The sequence below is a fragment of the Poecilia latipinna genome, unplaced genomic scaffold (assembly GCF_001443285.1).
Source record: "Poecilia latipinna isolate Pla-1442-1.1 unplaced genomic scaffold, P_latipinna-1.0 Scaffold696, whole genome shotgun sequence".
Lineage (NCBI taxonomy): Eukaryota > Metazoa > Chordata > Actinopteri > Cyprinodontiformes > Poeciliidae > Poecilia > Poecilia latipinna.
This window is the reverse complement of record NW_015113312.1, coordinates 27,879-49,258: the sequence shown is the minus strand read 5'-3', so window position 1 is coordinate 49,258 and position 21,380 is coordinate 27,879. Positions and strand designations below refer to the sequence as shown.

At 41.0% G+C, this 21,380-nt stretch overlaps 1 protein-coding gene across 1 annotated transcript in view; it reads left to right on the top strand.

Moving 5' to 3' along the window:
* LOC106954993 (semaphorin-5B-like) overlaps window positions 1–21,380 on the top strand; it is a gene marked incomplete at its 3' end in the record, with an annotated part of 216,152 nt that overhangs the window by 166,903 nt on the left and 27,869 nt on the right. Inside the window, exons 10-12 of the mRNA XM_015044887.1 lie at window positions 12,233–12,368; window positions 15,981–16,188; window positions 16,273–16,480. Coding sequence (XP_014900373.1) covers window positions 12,233–12,368; window positions 15,981–16,188; window positions 16,273–16,480 — 552 coding nt within the window. The remainder of the gene's footprint in view (window positions 1–12,232; window positions 12,369–15,980; window positions 16,189–16,272; window positions 16,481–21,380) is intronic.

The window sequence follows — 21,380 nt, the reverse complement described above, 5'->3', positions numbered from 1 at the left end:
CGTCTGCGCGCTCTTCAGACCGTGTTCGGACCGACGCACAGCGTAAAGTAGCTCCGCCTCTCTGGATAGAATAACAAGCGGCAATGATTTCTAGAAGTAAACCCATTTGGTTTGTAGAAGCGCCGCTGCCTGTGGCCGTCGAATATCGATTCCATAAAGATTTCCATGATAACCCGGTTGCTCCAAAATGCATCTTTTATGAAATGCGTTATTGGAAACGTGACCACATTGAGAGATGTTTCGTGTTGGCTCAGATGGGAGCATAAAGTGCCACTGAGGGGGAAAACAAAAACAAAGAACATTGAGGACGCCTGCTGCTACATCCTAATGTACGGTTAAAACTGAGTTATGCCTGAAATCCAAACTCTTAAACCGAATGGAAATTTTAGGCTCACTCAAAAATACGCATTCAGCTTTACAACAGTTTCATTAAGATTTATTATGATCTCACTGGAAGCAGAGGCACCTGTTTGTTTAAGCACACCGTGTTTAGTTTGACGCGCGCCTTTGCAGACGTGCATCTGTTTGTTTCTTTTACTGCAAACTCTAAGTGCCTGACAGGAATGCAAGCTGTGAGCCTTTTTCTGACTCTTTAAACCCATTTCAGGGCTATGGCCTGTTTTAAAGGCATTTACTGTTGCAGCTGTTTAAGAAAAGGTTTTTCTTTTTTATATATATCCTGTGAGTTTTTTGGATTGTTGTTTCTTGTGTGAAATGCCAGATGTTTCTGGTTTTGATAAAAACCTGGTCAGGAAAGCCAAGTATGCAAATATACAGTAACTATGACGTATGTAGTCACAGTCTTGCATATTATAAGCACAGCAAATGTGGTGGATTTGGTATTAAATAAGGAGTGGATCTGATTGTGCCTGATTTGTAGAAATGACCTGACATATTTAGATTTTTGTGATTTCTCTTTAAAAGCCATAGAACATAGGAACAGCATTAAAAATACTTTATTTTTCTTACCCTTTCTGGAGACTCAAAAGGGCAACTTTGTTGCCGTCTTCTATTTGACAGTCCAGTTATCTGCTGAACTGTCCTCTCTTGAAGAGCCTTGTGCGTCTTTTTGCTTCCACTAAATTAATTTTTAACACATCAGTGGTTGTAAAAAAAAAAAAGCTAACTTTGAGTCTTCTTCCTTCAGTAACAACATCCACACAGAAGAATGCTGATATCACCAACTTCGGTGCTTAGATGTAGCGCGTTATCTGTGCAGAGAGCTCATTTAGCCTAGCGGTTGTGTTTTTGGACTGAGGGGAGGAAACTGGAGTATCTGGAAATCACTGCAAGAAGACAAAACCTTACCAAGTAATTGTGGTCTAGTTTTTAGAGCAAATATCCTGGTACACTTGAAATTAGGCAAACTAGCTTAAAAATGACTGGGCTTGTTTTAAGTAAATAATTTCTTATTGTTGGTGAAAAAGTACTTGTTCTATTGGCAGAGAAATTACCTTATAACAAGGTAAAAATGTCATCAGTTACATAATCTGCCAGTGGAGCAAGTATTTTTTCATCAATATTAAAGAATTATTTACTTAAAACAAACCTCTATAAGTTACTGAAAAGTTACTTGTCTTCTTTCAAGTGTATTAAGATATTTGCTCCAGAAACTAGACCAAAAATACTTGGTAAGATTTTGTGTTTTTGCCATTAAAGGCAGAACCGTCTTGCTGCAAGGCTGCAGTGCTACCAACGGAGCAGCGCAAACATTTTTATTTTATTTTCCAAGTTTCTGAGTCAGGGCAGAGGAAACCGTCGTGCTTCATTCCAGTTATTCAGAACCAAAACAAAACTGAACTTTCAAAGGAATCTGAAAAGAGCTCCTGATTAATCAGTTCAAGCAAATTCTCGGGCATCAAGAAAATGGACACAAAAGAATGAAAACTGAACTGCGACTCGGCGCTGCCGTCGCATCAAGCTCTCCCTCCAAGGTGACTCATTACGATCGTCGCTGTTTGACATAACAAACAGTGTTGTCATGTCTTTTAACAGATTTGAGGCTCTCATGTCTGAACACACACACTCATTTCACGCACTTGCATTCTTCTGTGTGCTGGAAAGGCTTTCCTGGGAAACCAATTTAATGAGAATTTTGTAATAACAAGATGTCAGTTTGTGGGATTTAACGGCGCTACGTATCCCCAGACAGTTCATTATAGTCTGCCAGGCCTCACACTAATTATTAGTCATGTTGCTTCCTTACTTGGAGCTTCTTTCCAAATCTGTTACCTTGATTGTAAGCCCTCAGTGGGCAGTAGTTTGCTATACACTTTATTACTATTATTCATTATTTATCTTTCTCCACAGCAAGATTTGCTCGTTTCTCTCGAAGCCTACATCAATCACATAAACACGAGAAGAAGCAGCAACCGGGTAAAAAGTTAGTTTTTATCAACCTGTGAAAATAATCCTTGAGCGTTTATGAAATACCTCAAAAGAAACATAAATAATTTTTAAAATTAATGTTAAAAAAAAAACAGGAATCTCATGAGCGTCCAGGGACACTTTTAATTTAAATTAGCTGCAAACTTAATGCCCATTGTAAATTATATATTATGAAACAAAGAACATTTTTAAGAAAGTAAAAGTTAAGACTAATGTATTGCTTATTCATTTCAAATTTTCCACCTGCAGGAAACTCACACAAAAACAAACAAACTGTCGCACTTCAACTTCTTTTCATCCTCCTTTCATGTTTTGTATCTGTAGCTACCTGGTGTTTTTCTTTTTCCCACCTATACACAGCAGAACACACACACACACACACACAGACACACACACACAGAAATCTTTAGAGTTTTCAGCCTCCCACCTGTTTGTATCGATCAGCGCGGCTCTGATCTGCACACTGAGTCACTTCCTCTGCTGCACAACAGCTGGTGGCGTCGCACACTTCGCCACAAACAGGAAGCGCCGACATCCACAGTTTGTAGACGTCTCCTTTGCATTTTGACTTGAGCTAAAAGCGGCCGATTGCTGTTGTCCAGATGCAGAACGTCAGAACTGTTGGCTTTCTTCATGTCAGATGTGTTTTGTTCTGTAAAGGTCACATAAATGAAGTACTCGATTAAAAGTTCAAAAACTCCCCCACTTGAGGCCAACATGGCCGTCTTGACCAATCAGGTGTGATTAGTTGACGCCTTTGCAGAACATCTGTGGCTTTAGCTAACTTGGTTAGCTAATCTAGAAGTCATCAGCTAATGGCACGGAGCAATTTAGTTGTTTCGCAACGTCAAACTGGATCTGGTCACCTTTTTTTTTTCTTTTTTTTTCCCCTCTCAAAATAAAAACGGTTTTAGTTTTAGGCTTTTTAAAAATTATTTTAGCTCTTGCACCAGAACAAAGTATCTTCATTGTATGAAAAATCTGCCCACACAGTCATGATCTCTGAATAATTAGAACCTTAACATGTCATCACCTTCCTGAAAATTTGGCCTGTGTCTTCTTTTCCCAAGGGTGATTCTTTTTTTTGTTTGTTTTTTGCCTAAATCATCCTTTGGAAGGAGAGGTTTCTTCCACACTCCTCCCAATTTTTGTCCAGATTTTTGCGTTGCTCTTGTCCCATTTGTCCCAGTCTGCTCCAAAGTCAACCCAGATCTGTAATATTTTCAACATTGCATGTGTGTTTCCTGGATTCCTTTTCCTTAAGGATTTTTCCCATAAGACATCGAAAGAATCCCACACAGATCTCCTCCAAAACTCACATTCATTCACACCTCCACTGCTTCAATATGGGCCTCAGCAGTGGATCCCTGCCTGTACATGTGGTTAACATTTTTCCAAACTACCTTTAATCAAAAGAAAATGCGGTTTGGGAAGCTGGAATACCTCGGTGCAACTCCACTCGATAAATTATTCGCTGGCGTTCGCAATGAGGTCAATCAAGAAGTGCTGTTCGATTCCCCCGGCGCTGATTGGCTGTTTATCACAGGCGATTTACATCACAGCTTTATGGCGTCGAACATCCATCACTACCAAATGTTTGTAACATTTAAAATTTCAACACAGTCCTTCCAAACGCTTCCCAGCTGCTAGCAGAGCAACTCAGTGCAACGCCGTTCTCAAATGGTGCGAACATGATGACGCTGTCCCCTCACATCCTCTGATTGTTGTCACACTTAAATTTGAGAAATTTTAATATTAAACAAAGTTATCCACAGTAATTGCCAAAATAGCAAAAAAAAAAAAAACGTAGTTTGGTTATATTGGTAATCTCAAGCACTAGATTAAAAAAGGCTATAAAAAAACTTCATCAACTCAGCATTTGAAAACTGCATCTTGTTTACTCAGATTATCTTCATCTGATTTTTAAAATGACTTTGATGATGAATTTCATCCAAGAAAACTGTTGATCCATTCCAAGTGAAAGGGATTTTGGTTACGTTAACTTTGATTTGAAACATTCTCAGTCTGCTACATAAATTTAACTGGGGAAAAAGAAAAACCCAAACATTATTGCAAACTGCTAACCTTGCAGATTCAGCAGTGTGTGTGTGTGTGTGTGTGTGTGTGCGTCCCGTGGTTGGTATTCCAGCGTGTGCTGCTCTCTGTCAGGGCAGAAGCTGAATTGTGTCTTAAACCTTCTGCTCCCTCACCTGTTAATCTGCCAGTGTTTGACACTACATGGCCGCCTCCCATCAGTCCGCAGCCATTTTCAGTGATGGATAGAACAAGCTAGAGGCAGCAGCTGGACAGAGAGAGAGAGAGAAAAATGCACGGAGAAGTCGGGGTTTGTAAAGAGAGAGGAGCGAGATGAGAGGATGTAACGAGAAAAATCACAGGGCTCCAAGCTTTTTGTCCTCCTTCCATTGTTTCTTCTCGCCTATCTGAGGGGACTCGCTCGTCCTTTCTCCAAAAACCGCTCCCCCTCGTCAGGGTTTGGGTTTATGGCAATGCAATCACCAGGAAACACTGTCTCCATCTGGGTGGCCTAAATTGAGCAGCCTCACAGCTGCTCCCGGGGCTCATGGCTGTAAAGCAGAAGAGGGAAGAGTTGGACCACCGCTGGTTTTCCCTCCTGTCCCTTCAGCGCCACATCTGACCCGCTTCCTGCAAATAAGCGACACGTTGTCTGCTTTGTGTGGCTGACTAGTTTTCCTAGTTTGAGTGTGGGTTAAAAACAAAGTTTAAAAGGAAGTAAAACTGTGAGCTTTTTTTCTTCTCTTTTTCAAAAGAGGCAGAAAATGGGTGAAAGTTTTGGCTGATTGCTCATTTATTTCTGCTGCTAGACGACCAAAATATGCAACATCTGCATGAGCAAGTGTTTGCACTTGACATTCAGAAAATAATGACACTTTTAATAAACTTTTAATGCAACCTTTCATTAACAGTGTCATTATTTTTACCAAATGACACTTTATGACTACAGTCATAAACAATCACAAAGACTCCTTCATGTTTTTGACAGATGTTCAGATAAAGTGTTACCAATAAATCAAATCAACACCTGAAAAGTGCGGCATGCGTTTGGATACCCATAAACAAAATACAGCAGAACAATTTGAGGCCACCTAATTAGTAAATAGAGTCCACTTTTTTCATAATTCAATGTAAATAAATAAGTAAAGTAAATAAAAGCCAAGACAAATTCCAGACCTGAGTCTGAATGAGAATCTGCGTAAAAACCTGAAAACAGATGTTCACAGATGCGAAGCAGGTAGAAAGATACAATAAAGAAAATTAAAAAATAAAAAACTTGCAGCTGTGATTGCAGAGAGAGGCAAATACATTCACTTTTCAGATTTTTACTTGCAAAGAAGTTTTAAAACCATAATTTTCTTTTCACTTCAGGCGTTATGTGTACAGTTTGTGTTGGTCTTTCATGTACAATTCCAGTGAGACACATTAAGGCCTGCAGTAACTGGATAAACGACACTATATGTTAACGCAGTGCAATCCCTCACGGGAGAAAACCACCATGGTCACGTTAAGCAAAGGCAGTTTAAAGAGGAAAGAGGCTGAATGTTGTAGCATTAGAGCCTTCAAGCTACTGCAGAAGGAAGGTTTTAGTTTTCTGCTAAAACAAGAAAAAAAAACATAAAACGACCCAGTCAAGTCCTCCGAGCTCGGCCAGGTTTTTCAATTAACTCTGGGGCCTTATTGGTAGGACCCCGACGTCGTGGCTCTGCCTGGCAGTGAAACCCTCCTGTGGAGGTGGATCACCTGCCATTACCGACTAATTATGAACATCCTTATCTTCTTCTTGGCGCTTTCGCTGACCCACCACTTCACCGCGTGGAAGAGGGTCTCATATCTAAGAGGCAGAAGAAGAAGGAGAAGAGGAGGAAGCGCTTACAGAAATTAATGCATTAGTTTATAGTTTAGGTTATTATTTAGATAAAAACTATTGTGTTTTTGTTTTAATCCCACATAAAAAGTAACTCCTCTGTTTTTTTTTTTTTGTGTTTTTTTTTATGAAGCTAAATTTGAAAATGTTTTGATGTCATCAGTCAGAAAGGGAAATTACATTCAGGCTAATCGTTCTAAAACTTCATTAAATGTTTTAAATGATGCAGCCTGGAGGGTTTTGTGTTTGTAGCCATTTTTAACCAGGCATGAGATTCTCACAGTAAAACATTATCATGATGGTTTCACAACATAATGATTCCAGAAACATTTTAATAAAGAAAAATGCAAAAACCATTCTAATGAATTAAACAAAACCAGTTTATACTACAAATTACAGTCTCTTGTTTTAATTGCATTTATATTATTAGCATTCATTCTTATTCTGCGGATTCTTATTTTTTTTTTTTTTTTTTTTCATTTTGGGTTTTTTGGTGTAAATGTTGACATTAGCTGGATAGCTACCGTTGTTTGAAAGTGATGCTGCCTTAAGATGAGCAATTTTAATTTCAGCCCCATTCATTTTATGATTGCAAATAATTCCAAATATCATCATTTATCTTTTTTGTCAATGAGAAAAAAGGGTAAGAAGGTAAAAACGGTGAAAAAGCAGATCTGTGCCCCCTCCTTTTAGGGTCATTTGATTATTCTAACACTTTCTCTGGCCTCTCATTAAATTAATATTTAAAGAAAATAGACAATATGAAATTGTTTAAAACTATAACTCTTCAAAACCTTGATGTGTATTTAATAGGACAGGTGTGAACTAATGGTAGGATTGAGATAATGTATTTCATTCACCATATTGTCGTTGCTGAAGTAAAACAGGCATAAAGACTGCATTAAGGAACAGAATCTGCAAATGTTGCATTTCTTCAATCATATAATTTAAAATTTAAAAAAGATGTGTAAGCAGCTTTTAATTCCCCTCTTTTAGTGGCAGGACATGCCACTGGAGGCTTCAGTTTGTTTCTGAAGGTTCAACAACGTGACGTTTCTACATGCTGTATTAAATCTGGCCTGGGAGATCTTCAACCATCACATTTTCCAGTATTGCCCTTAATGTCGGTGTTAGCAGCTGTGTCGACGAAACAAACAAGTTTTGGCTTGGAGCGCAGACACTTACCCAAATCGGATGACAATAAAATCAATCCTAATGCCATGATGCGCCTGTTCTTAATGGAGGAGGAACTGTAAATCAGAAGCAGAACGGTGCATCCTGTCTTTTCAAGGTGTGAAAATTGCTCTTTGCGATCGGCTCAGCATAAACAAAAGCCCCCAGATGCAAAAGGATAAATTATTTTAGCTCTATGGTTGATTTTACTGAATATTTCTTGTCAATATGCTGGTTTCAAATTGAAGCTAAAGTTAACAGCGAGCCTTTAGTTCAACAGCAGGCCTGACCGGAGTAGCTGAGTAGTTTATGGGTAAATCATAATAAAAATAAATAGGTAAAAATGCTCATTATTTGAAGCCAAGTTTTGACCAAAAACTGCATCTCTGCCTCGACTTCCACTTTGATTAATTTTTTTTCCTGATCATTAAACCGATCAGATCTGTATTCTGTTGTGTTGCCGTATTGTTTAGAGTCGATGCTGCCGACTCAGTCTGGCTATATATCAACCTGTGTTGTTTTGTAGTGTAAAAATATGTATGGCTAATCCCGGCAGCCTCTGTTCAGTTTCTGTTCCCTGCAGCCTCGTGGCTCTGCTGAGTGGGCCTTTTTTTTCTGTCTTTTCTGCTGTAATGGTGGGATTTCACTGAGGTTGAGATATTGGCCTTAATGTGGATCTTAGCTGCTGCCTTTTCCCCAAAAAATATAATATTCAGTAGCGAGAAAACATAGATGAAACGTATCAGCAGTGATGTAAACATGAAAAAGTTCTAATCAAAAAATTCAAGTCAAATCAGAAGAACTAAAATGCATGAAGACAAAAAACTACGAGGCTTATTACAGAAAAAATAGAATAATGAAACTGTTCTGCAGCAATTGCCATGATAAAGTACAGTCAGTATATAAAAATCAACATATAACAATTAAAAGTTAAAGACTTTGTCTCAAGAGATGCTCCAAATGCAGAACAAGGAGCTCTGCTCCTCTTTGACCTGTGTGTGCCTGATGCTGAACCCAACAGAAATAGGAAATAAACGAGAAAATCAAGAAACGGAGAGAAAAACTGAATGAACAGTGGTTACCTATGGAGTGGGGATCTGATTCATAGATGCAAAACAGGTGAGACTAATTATTGGATGATAAACGCCTGAAGGAGAACCGTTAGCTATACAGATCCGTTCATCAAATTAGAACTTATTTCAAGAACTTTATAACTAATTTACACCTAATATGTGTATTAATTACATACAGTTGGATGTTTGAATAATTGTAATGATTTTTCCACTTATTACTCATGTAAGCTTGACATTTAAAATTAAAAATTATTCCATGAGACCAATAAAACACATTTAATTTGCTTAATGTGAAGTGGGTTGTCAGGTTTCCAAAGCTGTTTTCAATCTGAGAAATGAGCCTCATCGGAACGCATGTTCACATTTGATTATGACTGCAAACGAGGACCAGGAAACACAACGAAGGGGGAAATAAACTCTGCTCTTTTAGGCAAAATCTAGAGTACAGTTCGACGTCTGTGGGAGAAATTGCAGTTACCGATTTGTCCAAAATGATCGAGCTTAAGCTACTTCTCAAAGACAAGCGAGCAACACTTTATTCTGTAGATGTGCAAAACCGATAGAAAAATACCTCCAATAAACTCGCAGTTGTAGTTGCATGAAATGTGGTTCTGCAAAATGTCGTGTCAAATAATGATGCTCGTCACATCTTCAGGTCTTTACCTGGAATTAAAAAAAAAAAACATTTTCCTTCGGCTGCCCTCTTCTGTGCTGCGTTGTGTTTTTTGTCTGCTTCATAAAATCCCAATAAAATACGTCAAAATTTATGATTTCAACTTGAAAAATCTAAAAAACAAACAAAAGAATCATTATTTTTAATCTTTCAAGGGATTTACGTGGGATTGAGACGATCCGTGGCGAAGCAAAGCGGCCTCTTGTTTTAGTTTAAAAAGTCTCCCTGGTGAGCGGACTCGTCTAACTCTCTTTATTTCCTGACGCTCTGAGATTCATCTACTGTGAAATCACCCATCACTGCCGAGTCGAATAGTTGGAATAGGTCTGTGGGTTTCTTAGAATTGATAAATGTTGTAAAAAAAAAAAAAATGTGTGAATACAACTTCATATTTAATTTCCTGGAACAGCTGGCTCTTCAAACAGAAGTAAACAGTGAATGTATCGGGGGACTATTTTCATTAGTGAATAAATTCTCATCAGGTCCTCTAATTACTGCTCCTGGCAGCAGGGCCGCGAGAGCAGGGATGGAGTCAAAATAGACTTTGCTGCTTGTGCAGACGTGTGTGTGTGTGTGTGTGTGTGTGTGTGTGTGCGCTGATTGTGATAAAGGGTTTGTTTGGCTCGGTGGAGTCCTGTGGCTCAGATGAATAATATAGCTCAGATTCTCTTGCGGTGCTTCTTAATTAGGTCAGTTCACTGTTGGTTCGGGTCTATCAAGTGTTTGGCTAATAGTAGGAAAAAATATGAAACATCAACAGCCTCGCCCTGTGAAGAAAGTCAAAGTACTCCAGCATAAACAGGCGTCGGGATTAGCTTTCAAAAGATTTCAACAACTGAGAGAAGATGGCATATAACGCTACACTCATCATAACTTCTATTTCAACTAATCCTAACCCCATCCGCCAGTCTGTCGCAGGGCAACACAGAGACACACAGGACAAACAACCATGCATGCACACCTAGGGAGAATTTAGAGAGACCAATTAATCTGACAGTCATGTTTTTGGACTGTGGGAGGAAACCGGAGTACCCAGAGACAACCCACCATGCACAGAAAGTACATGCAAACTCCATGCAGAAAGACCCCAGGCCGGGAACCCAGAACCTTCTTGCTGCAAGGAACAGCTCTACCAGCTGCGCCACTGCGCAGCCCTCTAAAATACACTATTATCGTACTATTGTATCTAACAATAGTTTGTAGTTCCCTGTGTTGAGGACATGCAGCGGCTCAGTTGGACCGACAGGAAGCAGAAGAAGAAGTAGCATCTTCCCACATGATGACAGCGCGGTCCCTGCAGCGCTGGGCCCCGGAGAGCTGCAGAGTACAGCAACCAACGCAGCAGATGTCAAACAGCTTTTCCATCACTTTCCCGGGCTTTTAAGCCGACTCCAGCCATATGGGTTGCATCCATTAGTGCAATTGACTGTATTTCCTTCAGTGTACCCTTTGCTCTTCTCTCCTGACATCGTGCGCGGCAACCCGCTGTCAGAGAAGGCCTCCTAAATAGTCTGGACGGTGTCAGACTCTGCGAGGCAGAAATGTAAGAAGCCGCAGCTAAAGTTCAACCCACAAGCCTGGAGTTTCGCTCCCTGTAATGTCAAACTGTCTCTTTGAGTTTGTGAATGTGCAAAACTGTAGTAGCCATCCTCTCCCCAAACCCCAGGGCGGCAACGTTTCCCGATGTTTCCCTTCGGATGGGATATGCTTGTTGTCAGTTTGCCACAGAGATTCGCTCAACTTTAAACCTCTCTCTCTGTCTCTCGCGCTCGTCTCGATCAGAGCCATCGGACCAAAGTGTGGAAGAAACTCACTTTTTCATTAAAAGTCTGGAGGCTGCGTTGCTCCGTAGCCTGGGAGTCGGCGAATGAGCCACCTGTTTGACTTCCCTCTGTGTTGAGCCGGAGCTCATTTAGAGCTCCACGGCACTTTCCTACCCGGCGATAATAACGCAGCGCCTTAGTTGCTTCTCAGACCTGAGGAGGATCTCACCTTTCAAAGCAAAGAAGAACAAAACAAATCAGCGTTGACTCAAAAACATCTCATAAAGCCAGGTTGTTAACCAAGTCTTAGACATTTTCCTTCTGTACTTCTTGCACTTTTTATTCCCGGTGTTGGATATACAGCTGAGCTCACGTCTAATTTTTAAGGGATTTTCTACTTTTCTTAAAGCTGATTTTCATTGGCTGTTGAAGAAGAATGGTTATTGTTGTTGATATTTAGCTTAAATGTCATGAAGTAGGAAATCTTGAACTTTAACCTTTTAAATGATTGGCAAAATACACACTTGTGTAAAGATATATGTGATCACATCAGTGTCACTGCATGCTCTAAAAGTGCGACTATAAATCAGGCGTTATAGTCGCACTTTTAGAGGTTCTAAACTTGATATTTATTCATCTTTTTCCTTTTTCCAAAAGGCTTTGACATTCAAAAAGGTCATCTCATCTTTTGTTTTTATTTATTTACTTATTTATTTTAGATATTTGCCTCTCTTACGCCAAAACTCACGCCAGCTAACATAACATTGTTCTCTTCATGTGCTGGACCTTTTTTTCATTTTCTCTGCTTCTGCCTCAATCTTTCATCGAAACATTAGCAGTCAATAAGTAGTGATTTATCAGGCTCTCAGAAGCCAGTCCATGGCAGCAGTCAAACGTGTGTGTGTGTGTGTGTGTGTGTGTGTGTGTGTGTGTGTGTGTGTGTGTGTGTTTTGTTTGCTCATCATCTGTACAATTTCCTCCAATATCCTCAGCTTAATACCGTCCACTGTCGCTGTGCAGCAGCGATAGCATAGATTAGCCTGCAGCAAAGCAAGTCAGACACATACCGGCTGTTTAGCGTGGGCATAAAAGATACGGCCTCCACTAGGAGGCTTTCTTACATAGCTGCATTATGCTGATTTCTGATATGCCTTCAAAAACACCCAGCATACGAGCTGCTCTGAATATCGTTTTTGAAATGCATCCCTTTTTTTTGTTTGTGTTTCTCTTTTCTTGCTTTCTGTCCCTCTCGCTGCAACAGCAACAGCATCGCAGCCTCCGCAGTGTGTGCCTTCAACCTGAGCGCCATCACCCAAACCTTCAACGGGCCTTTCCGCTCCCAGGAGAATCCCCGCTCCACCTGGCTCCCCACGCCCAACCCCATCCACAACTTCCAGGTTGGTTTCCGGACGCAGTCTCTTCGGGGAGCTTGGTGATAGACACACAGTTGTCATTTCAGTTTCAGCTGGGCACAAGCTGCGACCAGAGAATAACATCTAATAGTAGGTCGCAAGCAAGTTTTAGAGGCTTATCTAACTTGCAAACAGAATGGTTTAAAATGTTCTTTTTTTTTTCGTGCTAAGCTGTTAGAAACAATCTCTTGTTCGATTTTAACGTTTCTTCTTTGCAAGTTAGATGAGATTCTGACAGACTGGATGAAAACCAGCAGTAAACTCTAGTCCTGTTGGATTTATGTCTTGGGTTTGACTGAGCCACTCCAACACATGAACATACCTTGATGTAAGTTGTCCTGTTGCAGCTCTGATGTGTTTTTAGGGCCGTCGTCTTTCTGGTAGGTAAATAATATCCATCACGACGCCAAGACTTTTGACGCCTCCAATATGTTTTCTTCCACAGTTGCTCTGTATCTCCCAAACATGAAAAGATTTCATGTTTCTGTTGTAGAAAAACCTTTCCATACCAAAACACCAGCACCACCATGTCTCCACAGCTTTGTCTCCAGCCCATTGGATGCGTTGCTCTCGAACCCTTTAAAAACAATCTGATTCACAGAACAGCTGTGACATTTACACAGAGATTGAATTGCACACAGGTGAACTAATTCCATCTGTTATTGTTGTATTTAATTTTATTTATGGGTGTCGGTGTACATGTAAGCAAGCTTCGCTTTTCAGATGTTTTGTTTGTCAACTTTTCAAAACCTGCATCGTTTCACAATGACGCACAAATCAGTTGTTGGTCTCTCTCATATGATCACAGTTAAATCCACATAAATAAAACGAAATGACCCACAAACTGATTGTTACGCCAGGAATAATGTATAAGAAAGTCTGATAGAGTTTCAGACTATTTATTTATTTAACAGGGGACTTTAATCACAAAGAAACAGTAAGAATAACAAGATCGTCGTCACACAATGTTTTTAGGTGTGCTTGTGGGGCTGATGACTGTTTTCCAGGGCTGCGTGTTTTAGATGTTTTCCTGCTTAAACATGCATGACTGAGGTGAACGGGCCATTAGCAGGATCCTGCAGACCTGGAGGAGATAATCACAATGATTGAATCAGATGACTTGGTGCGGGGACGCATCTAAAATATGCAGGACAGCATCATGTGAGGATCAGCATCTGTGGGTCACACTCAGACAGTCCCACACATCACAATTACGCTAAATTAGTTTGATGTCAGTGTAATGGTTTAGTCTGGCATCTGAAATTGGTATGGATGAAGCAGGTCCGTTGATGCATCTGTAATGGGGCTGCAGCGACAGCCGACACCTGAACTACGACCCCCGAGCCCCAGAGGGGTTGAAAAACGGGGCTTCGTGGATGCAGAGCATGGTCCAAAGACAGGAGAAGTTCATGCCGTCCAGCGATTGTACAGAAGCGACACAAGCATTTGTAATGTGGAGGAGAGGGGAGCGCTTCATTAGCAGGAGTGGCTAACACTCGCCTCGTGAGTCGCACGCGGTTTTTCTCTCTGCTTAACCCGTCTGTCTACTTTCTCATTTTAAGTGTAGTTTGTGGACTATTTTATTTTGAAAATTCATTCATTTTGAGAAATGTCAACTTCCTTCCAGCAAAGACACTTTACACTTGTCTGCAGTTCAGCCATCTGTTACTACAACTGAGCTACCAGCACCGTTCTGTCAAGCCAGACGTTGTGAGACGTCAGTCGGACTCGGTTCGCTTGTTTGTTGTTGATGCTTGAAGCACGCAGTACGGTGAGTTGTAGGTAACCAGGACAACCAGGAGAGTTTGAGTCGTACGAGTTTTTTCCTGTGAATCGAGTGGAGTGGATTCATTTGTGAACCAATAGAAACGGCGCTGGGGATGCAATATTTTATACTAAATGTGTGGGGGATCCGAAGGAATATTGTTCAAATGTGTAGGGAGGGAAACGTCATTCATAATAATTGCAACGCCCATGGGCAGAGATCACAACTCCAGCTTCTCTGTGAATGACTTTTTATGAACATCCGACCAGATGGAGACTCGAAGAGGAGCAGCAAAAGCAAATGAGGTAGATTAGCAGGGCTTGCCAACAATTCATGGGGTCGTCCGGCATATGTTGCTGCAGAAAATTGTTTCTGCTGCCAGGAAACGGAGCTGCTAGCTGAGACGGTTATACATGAGTCAGAGGTTCAAAGGTCATCAGATCCATCTTAAGACTGACTTACAAGACCTAAAATTACTTTTTAAAGTTATTTTAAGACTTAAAAGTCTTAAAACTTTTACATTTGAAGACTTTTAAGTCGTTGAAGTTACGTGGATTAATGCGTTATGACAATGTTTAATTTCTCTTTGGGACAAACCCAAACTGGTTCCCCACACATTAGATATGACATCAGTTTCTTAGAGGTACTTTTCTGTTTTTATTTTTGGAATTTTAGGTGATCCTATCTTTTGACCACTTGTGTTTTCCCATCTTGATGAGGAATTAAATCTGCTTTAATGACTACTTATTTTTTTTTCTAATAATTGTATTGTAGTTTTCTTTGCTTATTGTTGTCATTGTATTTGTATTTGTTTGTTTTTAGTGAGACAAATGTTCCTTTTGCTCAGGGACAGTGGATGGAAATGACCTATTTGCCTAATTCTGGTGCATAATGTTCATTAATGTGCATTGTCCCTGTTATCCATATTAATTCATTTAAAATTTCAAACTATTTTCTTGTTTGAACTTAATTAGATTGAGAGTTCTCCTTTTGAACTACAACAGAGGTCATAGAAACTGCATCAACAATACATTTCTCTAAGGTTCCTGTCATGACGGAGTCGTTAATTATTTATTGTTGCTAAATAAATGTAGTACAGCTACTTTAAATTATTACTAATAGGAAGCCTAAATGATTATGGGCTTGACTTTCGAAGCAGACTGTAGCATCAGCTCTGAACACAGCCGGTGGGTCTGGCTTTTGTAAAATAGCGTTCTTACTTTAAATCAGGGGTTTCTAAAGGGCTGCCAACATTTCCAAATCGACAATGTTCCTTTCCTGGCAGAGACAGAAACTCTAAAGGATTAATGCTCTTCTTCACTCTCCGTTCCTGTTATCTGTTATCTCTTGCTGTCTTGCAGCCTGAATGAATTTCAGATATCTCTCCACAGGTATTGTTTCCTTTAAAATAGTTTCAAATACAGTATAAACCATGTGATAGTTGATAGATGACTGATCTTAAAGGTTCACGTTTTTCACTTTCTGACTGGCTGGTCAATAGTCAAAAAAAAAAAAGGGCTGAAATAATTTTTGGTGCATCTCTGGTCTGCAATATTTATTTCACATAGTATCTTAAAAAATCAGAACATTTTTCTCAACCACAAAGCAATTTTTGCTACAAACCCTTTTTTTTCATCATATGTGTCTTTAAACTTACTGAGGATAAAAGTGAAATAAAAACGTGTTTATGATGAAGCTCCAGCAGCTGCATGGTTTCCTCGAAAATCAACCGTCAAGAACATGGCTTCGTACATTTATAATTTAAATAAATCTTGTTTTCTCGTTTGCTTTGCAGTCCTTTATGCATCTGATCTGTGTTTTCCCCTCTGCAGTGTGGCACCATAAACGACAAAGGTCCCAACGAGGGTTTGACGGAGCGCAGCCTTCAGGACGCGCAGCGGCTCTACCTGATGAACGACGTGGTGCAGCCAGAGTCCGTGGATCCTCTCGTCATGCAGGACGACGTCCGCTTCTCGAACCTGGTCGTGGACATCGTCCAGGGCATGGACACCCTTTTCCACGTCATGTACATCAGCACAGGTTTGGTTTGTCTCCGATCAGATTATGTGTTGGCCTAAAAGGAAAGCTTGACTTTTCTTTTTGTTTTCTGTTGTTTTTGTCCAGAATATGGCACCATCCTAAAGGCTCTGGCCACGCCCAACAAAAACCTGCAGGGTTGCTACCTGGAGGAGATGGAGCTGCATCCAGCCGGTGTCCGAGAGCCGATCCTGAGCCTTCAGATCCTGCACAGCGACAGGTCGCTCTTCGTTGGCCTTAAAGACAGAGTCCTGAAGATCCCCCTCGAGAGGTGTTCCTCCTACAGAACTGAGACGTGAGTAGAGCATCAAGTCTAAAACGTTCGGGACGTTGCAGAGTTACTGGATGCCTTCGTCCGGCCCTGTCACGTATATAAAAGACCTTGGAGCATTAAGCTCTTTAGCCTCAACCGTTATCAGTTGTATCTCCAAATATGAGCTTTAGAAATCATGTTAATACTTATATATAGTTACAGTTACTGTTTTCTGAAGAAAATGATTATGTTCTTACATAGATCAATGCATTTTGCTCCTGGGAAAAATCTTAATTATTGAAAAACTGATTGAAACCAACACACACACACACACACACACACACACACACACAGTGGATGAAGCAACAGATCACTGTGTTAGCACATTTTCTCTTTCTCTCTGTTATTGTCTGTGGAGATTTGGTTTATGCTTAGATGTTTGCTAACATAGTCTTCTATAATTTAGTAAGCATTTTGTTTAATTGTGTTTTTACTCCATGATTCTTTACTTTCCTGGTTCGTTTCTGGTTTTAGTTGTGCAGATTAGCCTCTCTGGTTTGAGCCTTTGTCTAAAACAAATAAAACCAGTTGAGAAACAGTCTGACCGGGATGGTTCAGCTGTTGTTACGGACCAGACATCTGCTTACTAATTGTGATCTCGCCCTTATCTATATTTTGTCACACCATAGCTTGTTGTTGTTTCCCAGGCGCCAGACAACCTGTCAGTTTTTGCAAAAGCTGAAGAATCTAAACGGGGCTCCATCTTGTTTTCATTGGGAAGTTTTGTTTTATGCTCCAGGTTTTCCCTGTGTTGGTTTGGACTCTGTTGGGAGTCGTGGTTGGTGTTTTCTTCTAATACATGTTCTTGACTTGCCTGGTCACTTTCACTCGATTACATATTTAGTCTCTTCTTGTGATTATCTATGCTCAGTTTAGTTTTCATTGTGTTTACGAGTGCCACGGCTGTTCATGCTTCGTTCCACATTCAGTTAATCAAGCGGCTCCTTTATGCCAGTAACCATCCTCCCTCTGTGTGTGTTCCTTCCCGGTTTGTTCGGTCCTTGTCAGATCTTTTTGTCATGCAGTGACTTCTTCCCAGCTGCTGTTCTTTGCTTCGTTGTCTCAGCTCTCACCTCCACCGTGACCCTGACCTCCACGTTCCACCTCAAAACATGGTGGCATTAGAATAATTACCAAAGACATTTGGTGTAATAACATAGGTGAATTTAATTATTTGTGAGATTTCAACATTTTAACGATTGTTTATCACTGCAATTTGTCAACAATACTTGATCAGTAAAGAGGTCCGTGCGTTGGTTACTCCAGTTTCCTCTCACTGCCAGAAGTTATGAGTCAGGTTAAGCAGTCTGTCTATAAAACACTTTGGTGTGAATGTGTGTATGATTGTTTGCTGCTTTGTGACGGACTGGCATCCTGCCATGGGTTTATTCCACCTCTCCACCTCAGCGAGAGACGGGCCTCAACAACCCCAACCCTCTCACAGACAAGCTGGCAGCGCCGTGGGTCAATTAGCAGAACTCCTCTTCATTAATAAGCTTACAGCTCATAGCAGCCTCCATAACTCACTTCCACATCCTGTCTTGCCGCTGGCAGTGCTGGACGTCTTTATCAAATAAAATCCCGGATCTGACTTTTAGAACTAGCATTTAGGGCCGCGCACTGAGGCTCGACAAAACGTTTCCATCTCACGCCGCCGTTCGGTGTTCGTGTTTTTAATCCTTATTTTATACATTTGGGGAGTTGATTTATTTCAACCTGCTCGGCCTACAGCTGAAAGCAATTAACTGTCTGCAACAGGGATTAATGTCCGGAAGACATCGCCGATAATCATTAAAGTCCTTATGGTACCAGACAAATGACGAGGGCGGTAGCTCCTTCGGCTCATTAGAGAAAATAAATTAGAAATAAATTTGTTGTGCTTTTGCTGTAATGAAGTCCAGAAAAGTACAAAGAAAATACTTTTTCTTTTTTTTCCCTGTTTGCCGGTGTTTGAAGCCACTTCTCAGACTGACAAACAAGAACGAGAGTACTCAGTGAATCTTCAGCTCCGCTGTCATTTATATGAAAATCCCTTTGCTGTGGATGAGCAGAGGAGGTGAAAGGCTCACTGGCTGTTCCTCCCACTGTCTTTGTCTCATCAGGTCTCTTGATCATGATCTGCAGCTGGCCTCTCAGCTTCGATTTAGCATACAAATAAATGCTAGATGCCAAATCCGCTCGGTGTGTATGTTTGCGTGTGCGTGCTCACGAGAGAAAGTCTGCCGGTTTTGTATTCGGGTTGGTCCTGGACGCATGCTGCAGATTGCCTTTTCTTTTAGATTTGAACTCTTAAAAACAGGGCCTAGCAGAGGCAGCTACACTTTGAATATCTATCCACAGGACTAGAGGCAGAGGAGGACAGCAATACGGAGACAAAGGGCATTAGCAGCATAAAGAAGCAGAGGCTATACAAGATAATGTGCGCTAAGATAATAAGAAGAGTGAGCCCTTAGGGGCATTAAAGGAAAAGAGGAAGAGATGGAGGGTGTAGGAAAGACAGAATGTCCTTAATCTACTTTGTAACATTCACCTCACCTGTGTGACTCTCTTGCACTTGCAATCGTTGAAATGCACAGCAGCTTAAGGCACGCTGCTCTTCAGAGTACAACAGATGTCAACCTGCCGATCAAGGTGACGGCTGATCGTATTTGGTCAGACTCAAAAGAAAAGAGATGGCTGGGGTAAAATCAGGAGACTGGAGAGGGGAAAGAAAGGATGGATGTGAAAGTGAAGCAACTCACTCAAAGTGTTTGAGTATGAACGGTCTGCCTCCTTTACTCTGACTCCTCTAACCGCCTCCCTATTAAGGTTACTCGTCTGTAGAAGTGACCTTATTAGATCCCTACAGTGAAATGTAATGTATTGTATAGATCTACTGTTCTATGAAGGCTTCAGAGTTTTGTTAGTGAACAAACATCATCCTAAAGACCAAGGAACACAGCAGACAGAGCAGAGAAATAAACGTGGAGAAGGGTTGGGTTATGAAGGCTTATCCTCAAGCTTTGACGATCACACAGATCGCTGTTCTATCTATCCTCTGGAAATAAAAGTAGTATCAGTCACCTTAAACCAACCAAGACATGACCACTAACCTGACAGGCCGGGGTGTTAATCAGAGAAGCAGCCAAGAAGAACTCGATAACTCTAAAGGAGGTGCAGAGATCCCTCGCTCAGACATCCGTCAGCAGGATAGCAGTTGTTTGGTCGCTCTACAAATCTAACCTTTACAGAAGAGTAGCAAAAAAACAAACCAAAACACGTCATGTTACCAGTTTTGTTACAAGCCAAGAAGGGGAAGAAGGTTCTCTGGTCAGATATGACTGAAGTTTCTGGTCTATGAACAGAATGCAGAGTGAAACACGGTGGTGATGCAGCATGCTGTGGGAATACCTTTCTTAAAGGGGCAGAAACAATTATGTGAATCAACTTTTTTGAGCTTTACATTATGTTAGAATGTTATTGCCTCTTTAAAAACATACCCAGAGTGTTTTGCCCTGATTCTTTCATGCACGTTTGAGAAGTCCTTTAATCTCCCATGGCAACCATTCAGCTGAGCAAAACGCCTGTGTGGACCTAGCCCCGCCTTCATTGATGAAGCTCCTCCTTCGAGCTGCAGCTTCCAAGTGTCTGAGCTTCAGCATTGCAGAGCACTGTATCCCACGACTGCCCCACTCGGCTCCTTCAAACTAGCCAGCAGCAATTAGCAGACACCTGGTGGAACATCAGCTGAGCTCATTATAGGAGCTACTTCTCAGAACGACACTGGTTAAAAAAAAACATTGTTAAAGTGTTAATAGAGGATAGATTACTTCTTGAAGGCAAAGTTTTAGAAAGAACCAAACTTTCTTAGAGACAGAGGCCCAATTTCAAGGCGTTAAATTACAAAATCTAATTTCTTTTAAGCCATATTTGATACATACCGCATTTTTATAACAACTGAAGGTGGCATAGTTACTTTATTGTGCTATAAAGTGATACATAATGCTGCCCCTCTAAGCAGGGATAGAAGATGCTAGAACAGGACAATGAAAACACACAACACACTTGTCTGGCGTTGTGAAATTTATGTTTACGTAGCATAAATCACCGATCGGTAAAGTTGCCGATACAAATCTAACAAGTGAAAGGATTAAAAACTTTGCATTTTCTTCAGCAACAGCTTTTTCTCGAAAGTTTTCCATGACACACACCTCACCCACGGCAGCAGTGACAGGGGCCGGTCTGATGTTTTCGGCTGACACCTCGCCCCGTTAGCTGTGACTTGTCAACATATCGTCAGTTCAGCTCCTTTCTCACTTCACCTGTTTCTCCCTCACCTTTCTGCTCCGCGCCGTGGTTTGCTTCGAGTCTCCTCCCCACTGCTGTATCCGCACCGCGCGCACTCTCCCAGAAGACAGACAAACTGCAGAGTCCCGGAGTCAGAAATCCTCATGTGCTCGCAGACCGCGGTGGAGAAGTGCAGAAACGCAGCCGACAGCAGAGCCCACGGTGTAGGCGCAGCAAATGACTGACGCACACAAACACACCTACGCCTGAGACGGAGCAGCAGAGCAGTTCACAGCCTCACTCTGAAGAGGAATGAAATGTTTGCAGACAGATAATGAACATGTGCCTCATCTCTGATAGCACACAGCTAAGGATGTGTTGTCAGTCATTGATGACGTCCAAAATCCTCAGCTATAGCCTTGGTGTATTTTGTACTTGCTGAGTTGTTAGATATATAAGATGTTTCTCAGAGCAATTTCACCAGACCAGAGGAGGTTTTTCCTTCTTCTTTTTTTTTTCCTTTTGGTAACGTCAGCTGCATTTTGTGCTGTAAGACTTACTGAGTTTCACTGAAAACAACCTTCAAAAGCAAAAAAAAAAAAGGTTGGTAGTTCAA